Below are 8,117 nucleotides of genomic sequence, written 5' to 3' on the forward strand. Positions count from 1 at the left end.
CTAGGGAAAGGAAAGGACAACCATGTCCTCTTCAGACTGCATTTGCCTATGCTCAAGGACTGCAGCAGAACCATTGTTTAGTCCATTGGATCTGCCCTTCAGGTGCATGGCTTCCTTGGTAGTCACACCTTCATGCACACATGATTTCCTTGAAGGATACTGGTAAAAACAGAAAGGAAATGTTTCCTGCTGAATCTCTGTTTCTAGTCAACTGGGCCTAAGCTCATTGAATGGAGTCTTTTTATTTTTATTTGTCTTGCTTCACTTGCCTTGCATAGGTCTCAACTGCAAGCACCTGATCTTCATCCTTTGAGTCTTTTCTCATACTGAGAAACCTGTGCTTTTTAGGTTTCTTGCAACCTTCCCTCACTCACTTGGGGTGGACACACAACTGGTGGTCATTCCAGAAGGCTACTTTTCCTGTAAGCAATGAAATTGAAAACTTTGTTGCTTTGTTTTGAAAGAAGAGGTCTGAGACTCCTTAGACTTCATGTTCCTTTTGTCAAAAGAGCCATTTCCATGTGATATCAATTGGCAAATGTCCTTAAGTTCCTCCTCATCAAATGTTTGTTTCTGAGAAGGCACAGCTTTTCAGATTGGTGCTGGCAATTGAGAACTATTAAAGGCAGGATAAGCGAGAGAAAAGAAGAAACATGAAAACATATCCCCAAATGCCTCAATTCAGCTGGCTTAGAGCACATCATACAAATAACAGGGACTCAGTAGGAAACATTTTCTTTCTGATTTTACTCGAATCTGATTTTACTAAATCATGTGTGCATAAATGTGGGACTACCAAGAGAGCCAAGTACCTAAAGGGCAGATCCAAGGAACTAAACAATGGTTCTGCTGCAGTCCTTCAGCAGATGCAACCAGAGTCTGAAGAGGACATGCTTGTTTGCTGCATTGCCTAAGGCTCCAGGTGAGGGTGAGGGTGAGAGTCAACAGTTACGCTTCAGCAGGAAGTGTAAGGATTTGGATAAGGTTCCATTGTTCTAGTTCAGCCTGACAGTTTCAGTCTCAGAGTGGTCAGGGTTCAGGTTTTAGTTCATCTTCAAGGCTAAGGTTTTGTGTTAGGGTTCAGGATTTTGAACTTAGGTTAGGATTCACCTCTGGGTTCTGTTCCATTGGTTAATGTTCAGCTTCATAGGTTTGGCATTTCAAGATCAGGTTAGGATTAATGGCTAGGGTTGCTTTAAGGTTAGTATTACAAAAAGATATCATTATGTTAGAGTTACGGTGTCTTGCCAATGGGTTTCAGCCCCAGGCAAGTACGCTATGGATTCGGTGTGACCAAAGAAAATGACAGCAAAACGTTCTTGGGGTGAAAGGGTTATACCCAACTTTATTTCCAGGTGGCAGGTCAGTCACTAGAATCCCGTTCACTCAGAGTGAGTCTGTACACAGCAAGCTCGTCTCTGCCTCTGGGCCCCTCTGTCTGTACAGCTGTCCTCTGGGCCTCTCAGCACAGTTGTCCCACACAGCCGTCCTCTGGGACTCTGTCCTCGGCACTGCCACCACTCCAGCCTCTGCTCTCCTGCAGCCTTGCAGCCCTGTCACCGTGTGGTGCCCAGAGCACTGGGTGGAGCTCTTTTTATAGAGTCAACAGCCATCTATTGCCCACAGGTGTGCAGTGAGATAGTCAACCACGGTCAGGTGAGAATCCTGGCCTCAGAAGCTCTCATTTTACCCACACTCCACCCCTCCAGGATTCCATTCTCTCAATCTATGTGCCTTTAGTCCTCTGCCATGGTCCCTGTGCAAGGAGACTCAAACATTGTTCTCCAGCCTCTCCAGCAAAAAGTCTTGCAGACACACAGGCCGGACTTGTAGCTCTGTCTCTGACCTCTGCCTCTTGGTCTTAATGGCTGGAATTTCTGCTCTGGTTTCAGTTGTTGCCATAGCTCCAGTAAGATCCTATTTGGCTTCCCATCTAATTTCTTTCTATCTACTCCTGCCCATATCAAATCAACCCACATCTAGGTCTTCGTAACCCTCACAAGGCACCTCAAATTCCTCCTGTTAGTAACAGGTCTTATTTCTTTCCAGGTTCTCGTTGCTTCAGCTACTGTATGTGTCACCTTGCATTTTGTAATTGCAGCCTCAAGGCGGGTTGCACTGTCAGGGAAGACAGCTTTCCCATCTCTGATCCCGACAGAACCATTCCATCCACCCCTAAGTCACACATCCACCAGCTCAGAGTGAGTCTGTATGCAGCAAACCAGTCTCTGCTTCTGGGACCCTCTGTCCACACAGCCGTCCTCTGGGCCTCTATCCTCAGCACTGCCACTGCTCCAGCCTCTGCCCTGCTCTCCTGCAGCCTTGCATCCCTGCCACTGTGTCATGCCCAGAGCACTGGGCGGAGCTCTTTTTAAAGAGTCAACTGCCATGTATTGCCCACAGGTGTGCAGTGAGCTAGTCAGTCAGAGCCAGGTGAGAATCCTGGCCACAGGATCTCTCATTTTATCCACATATGGTAGGTAGGTTGTTAGGTTAGGATAAGAGTTCAACTTTGCTTTTGAGAACAGTGAGGTGCAATTGAGGGAGAGGGTGAGGATTTGTGATAGCAGTAGGGCTACATCTAGGATTAGGGTTACATTAAGGGCTAGTTTAAGGGTGAAATTATGGTTATGGTTAGGCTTAGGGTAAGGGGATATATTAGGAGAAGTGTTTAGTTTGTCTTTAGGTTAATGGTGAAGTGTGGGTGTGTTGTCAGGTCAGGAGTCCTGGACGGTGAGAATGGCAATGCCCCCAAAAAGCAGGCACCTGAGGCAAGGCTCATGGCATAGGTCTAATTTTTGAGGCTGGGTTAGAGCTTATTTAGTGGGCTCCTTCCTGGTTCTTGGAAGTACACCACTCACGCAGCCTCCAATCACAGCGGCACTAGCTAACCGCACTATGGGGGAGTAGGGTAGGAGAGGGCAGGTCTCTGTGCTCAGAGCCTGCTTTCCAGCTACACAGTGTGTTGTGACCTATTCTGGTGAGGTGGGTTTTCCCAACCAGTGGCCTTAGGGCTGGGGAGCTCAGTAATCCTGGTCTCTACCCATGGCAGGTCCCACTGGTACCTTCACCGTTTTGGTCCTGTCATGGCTCTGTTCTCAGGCATCCCTGAGGAAGGCTATGAAGGCAGCTGATGCTCGTTGTCTGCCCACATGGGTGAGGATGAGGTTAGGGTTTAGTTCCAGGTTAGCGTTAAGTTTAGTGTTAGGTGTAGGGTGAAGTTATGGCTTCAGTTAGAGTTAGCTTAAGTGATCTGTAGGGTTTCAGATGACCTCCAGTCTAACAGTGAGGTGTGGGTGAGGCTGAGCATGAGGGGTGAAGTTTAAGGTGAGGGTAAGGGAGATATTTAGGCTGCAGGTTGAGCATTCTCATCCACAATTTGCAGAGAGGAGTGCTGTGCTCACAGATGGGTTACCTGCTGTTTCCCTTGTGCACCTGCCTTTTCTAGGAACATGGCTACAGAACAGCCCGGGAGAAGGATCCACGCTCACCAGGGTTAGGCAGGAACCATGTGGCTTCTCTATGATCCATATAGGTCACCATGGCCCAAACACAAGCATGCACCTTGGATTTGAATTCTTTTTTCTCTACAGACACCTGGGCAATCATCTCCAAGCTTGCCAAGGACTTCACCCAAAGTTGAGGCCACAGGGATTGAAATGGGAACATGTTTCCCTCACCAGGAGCCTCTGTACATAGGACACAGTCATCACAGTCACCACTGTGATGTCATATATCTATTGCAACACTGGTGCTCATGCAAGTGCTCCATACCAGTCATGCTACCCTTTAGGTATATTACCTCTTGAGCCCTGAGAAGATGCATCATCTCAGACAGTGAGCATCAGGTGTTCATCACGTGTATGGAGAGCTCTGCCAATGCACTTCCAAATGCATGAACTGCCAGCACACGTTCCATAACTCCTGCATCCATCCATCTACACTGGCGTACTTTCTCCTTGATCTGGGTCAGGCTTCAGGATGAGAATCAAAGTTAGCTGTCAGGGTTCTGAGGGGCACAGGGTTAGTCTTTAGATTTGGATACAAGGATTTACACTGGAGATCAGATGTCAGTTTCCTGCTTAGGAATCAGACCTGGAGTTTGGGTTTGCACTGCTTAGGTTGTGGGATTCTTGTTCAGGCCTTAGGGTGGCAGTTTGTGGTTTTAGAAGTTTGGTATCAGGATGCAGATAAGGGTTAAGTTTTAGGGTTGAGTGTTAGGGTTTGAGTTAGTGTTGAAGTTTAGGGTTAAAGTTTGTGTTAGACTTAGATTTAAGGCTGCCAGGCTTAGATTTAAGGCTGCTGCTTACGATTATGGTAAGTGGTTAGGGTTAGGGTTTTACATCGGGGTAGCAGATGGTTAAGGTAAGTGTTCAGTTTAGGGATAGAGTTAATCATAACTTGAGGGCACAGGGAATCAGCCTATTATAAGAATATCTTCAAGCTAACTTAAAGATGATCTTCTCACTGAGATAAAATTTCCTTGTGAAAATCCATTAACCACAGGAAACTAAATGAATGAATTGGAAACAGAATATCCAATAGCTTTGAACAAAATATTCCAGGGTAAATATCTATTTGAATTAAATTACTGGGGTAAATAATTTTCATACCCTACCTTTAAAACTATATATGCTCTTACAGTTTGTAGGTCAAATTCCCACAGTAAGAGACAATGGGCTTGCCTCAAGATGTCTGCTAGACTGGGTTCCTTCTTGACCATCCAGGCAAGAATTCAGTTATTTAAACATTACAAGATCTAGGACCAAGATAAACGATTTAAATCATGGGCTCCCTACACCTACACAGCCAGCTGGAAAACATGGTATAATATCTCCCTAACTCGAGATCTATTCGGTCTGTTTTTCTCACTCTTTCCATTTGGAGAATTGTGACTAAATTATTCTGGCCTGGAAAATCATGGCATATTGTTTTTAATCAAAATATGAGCCATTTGATACCATCTGCCACAATGAACCCCACCTAGAAGATAAAGGTGAGCTTGTCTTCTTGGTTTTTCTCACCTTTGGACACTGAATTTTGGAGGCAGGACAGTCTTTTGTCTTTCTTGTTGCCCTGTGCATTGTTGGTGCTGAGCAGCCTGCATTCCCACACTGCCGAGTATCTCCATTGGAATAATCATCCATCCTTAGGGTCCACAACCCAGGGTAGGAGAACAGGAGGCATCCTGGCATAAATGCAAGCAATGTCCATCCGTTACCCACAAGACCACTTTACACATCCCTTTTCGGCATGGAAAGTGGGTTTCCTCACAACAGAAACCCACAGAATGCCCTTTACTGAGAGTTTAATCCCATAATCCAGATCAGACTTGAAGACATGTTGCTAGTGTTTAACACATTTGAAAGCTATCCTCTATCAGAGACAAACATTTGATAAGTAGTGACTACAAGAAAGGTCCCAACTGATGTCTAACTGAAATGATTGTTTGGCAAAAGGATTTTGAAGCCTAAGTTGTGTCATGCCTCTGCTTTCTGTACAAAGCAATCAAGTTTTCCCCTTCATTGATGACAGTAAAATTAGTTTTCTGGAGGTACCGCTGGTTTTGTGTTTGATCCCGGTAAATGTTTGAAGATTTCAAGAAGCCTAATCCAAACAGGGTTTTGAGTCTGAGAAATGACTCACTCAGAATGCAGATTAGGTGCTGGCAAATGAGATATGGACAAGGCAGGAGAAGCAAGAGAAAAGAACAATCATGAAAACAAAAACCTAAATGACTCTATCAGCCAGGGTAAAGCCCAGTCTACTAGGAATAGAGATTTGGCAGGAAAAATTTCCTTTCTGGTTTTACTAGGATCCTTTAAGGAAATCATCTATGCATAAAGTGGGAGTTCCAAGAGAACCATGAGCCTAGAAGGAAGATCCAAGGAACTAAATAATGTTTCTATGGCACTCTTTCAATATTTGCAACCAGGGTCTGAAGAGGACATTGTTGTCCCTTTCTATTCCTAACGCTCTTGGTGAGGGGTCAGGGTGAGAGGTGACAGGCTTCTCGGGTAAGTATCCAAGGTTCCTGTTTGGTTTGAGGGCTTCAGGCTCTGGCACAGCTCAGTGTACAGTTTGGGGTTTGTGTTCAGGATTTGATTTTGTGTTTGTGTTCAGGGTTTGGGTTCAGGATCTGGTTCAGCTTTGGGATTCTGGTTCAGGGGTTAGAGACAGGGCTCAGAGGTTCAGGTTTTGGGGACATGGGGCTCAGTTTAGGGGTGAGGGATAGGGTTTGGTTTGGGTTAGGTTTATGGTGATGAAATCATTATGATTAGTGTTAGGGTAAGTGAGTTGCTGGTCAGTTTGAGAGTTAGGATGAGTGTTTGAGTTCAGGATATATCAAGGTTTAAAGTGAGGTTTAAGTTCAGAATTAGAGGGAAATAATGGATATTGTTAGGGTAAGGGTAAGGTGGTTGTTTAGGAGAAGGTTTAAGTTTATCAACAGCTAACAGTGAAGTGTTGGTGAGAGTGAAGTTAGGATGTAGAGCTAGGTTTAGGATTAGGTTTATGTAAGGTTTAGGGTGGATTTATGGCTTTAGTTAGAGTTAGCATTATTGATTAAGATTAGGGTCAGTGTTCTTTTAATCTCAAGGCTAACGGTGAGGTGTATGTGAGGCTAGGGTGAGGGGTAAAAAAATGAATAATGATAATGTTGTCATTATGGAAAAAATTATTCTTAAAAAAATCCATGTTGTCCCAAGAAATAAATGGGAATTTCCAAATATTTAGTGATTTACAGTTGAAAAAAAGTGTGGTGGACGGAAAAAAAGGACAAAAGGAACTGTCTGTGAGAAAGATCAGAAAATTTAATAACTTGAATTACTTAAATTGTATAAAGAAGTAGAAGTGAAAGAAATGGAAATTTCAGGAAATAGAAAGTTCTCCTTTCAGAAACTAATTCAGGAATAGTCATTTCTGGTCCTGAGGCTTTGAGTCCTGAAATCTTGGGCACTTCATCCCCAGAACAATATGCATTTTGACACCTTCCATCCAAAGGACTCTTTTCAGAGCCCCTTTTATGTCTTTGTTTCTTAGACTGTAGATGATGGGGTTGAGCATGGGTGTGACCAAGGTGTACATCACTGTGGCTGTTGCGCTTGAATGCGAACTGTAGGTAGCAGCAGAGCTGAGGTACACCCCTAGGCTTGAACAGTAATATAAGGAGACAACAGAGAGATGAGATGCACAGGTGGAAAATGCTTTATACTTCCCCTGAGCTAATGAGATTCCACATATGGCAGAAATGACCTTCACGTAAGAGTAAATTATACCAGCTATAGGAGCCCCAGCAAGTAGCATTGCTGCTGCGTACATCACGGTGTCATTAAGGGAGGTGTTAGAACAGGCAAACCGGATCACCTGTTTGATTTCACAAAAGAAGTGGGGGATTTCCAAGTCTTTACAGAAGGACAATTGTAACACCATTAAGATTTCTAACAAGGAATGCAGGGCACTTATGACCCAGCAGACCAGAACCAGCAGCCCACAGAGCCGGGGACTCATGATGACCGTGTAGTGCAGAGGGTGGCAGACGGCCACAAAGCGGTCATAGGCCATGACAGTGAGAAGAAAGTCATCTAACACTGCCAAGTGTATGTAGAGGTACATCTGGCTGATGCAGCCTGCAAAGGTTATAACTTTGCTTTCTGTCCATATAGTGACAAGCATTTTTGGGATGGTGGTGGTGGTGAAACAGATGTCTACAAAAGACAGGTTGGAGAGGAAGAAGTACATAGGGGTGTGGAGGTGGGAGTCTGATATCACAGCGAGGATGATGATCAGGTTTCCAAACACAGTGATCAGGTACATGGAGAGGAAGAGCCCAAATATGAGGGCCTGCATTTCTGGTTCGTTTGACAATCCCAGAAGAATAAATTTTGAAAGTCGTGTAACATTGCCTTCTCCCATGTGGTGGTGCTGATAACTAGGAATGAAAAAATATCACAATTAATTTTCACACAAATGGGCATTCCTGACATTTGAAATGCTACAATTTGTCATATATTATAGTGAAATAATCAATATGTGTTATTTGTATGATTCTCAACACATTCAAGGATTCTTCTTTGACATTTCTGACTAGGAATTCCTGTCCCATGGTCAGCCTTTAC

The 8,117-nt window shown here is 44.2% G+C and overlaps 1 protein-coding gene across 1 annotated transcript; it reads right to left on the minus strand.

The window, feature by feature from the left end:
* Positions 1–6,915: 6,915 nt before the first annotated feature.
* On the minus strand, positions 6,916–7,815 carry LOC130679754 (olfactory receptor 7A10-like). The gene is made up of 2 exons (XM_057489195.1): positions 7,464–7,815; positions 6,916–7,178 (listed from the first exon to the last, which is right to left on the minus strand). The coding sequence occupies exons 1-2, from the start codon at positions 7,813–7,815 to the stop codon at positions 6,916–6,918; spliced, it is 615 nt and encodes a 204-aa protein (XP_057345178.1).
* Between the last annotated feature and the right edge of the window lie 302 nt (positions 7,816–8,117).

The sequence above is a fragment of the Manis pentadactyla genome, chromosome 12, assembly GCF_030020395.1.
Source record: "Manis pentadactyla isolate mManPen7 chromosome 12, mManPen7.hap1, whole genome shotgun sequence".
Lineage (NCBI taxonomy): Eukaryota > Metazoa > Chordata > Mammalia > Pholidota > Manidae > Manis > Manis pentadactyla.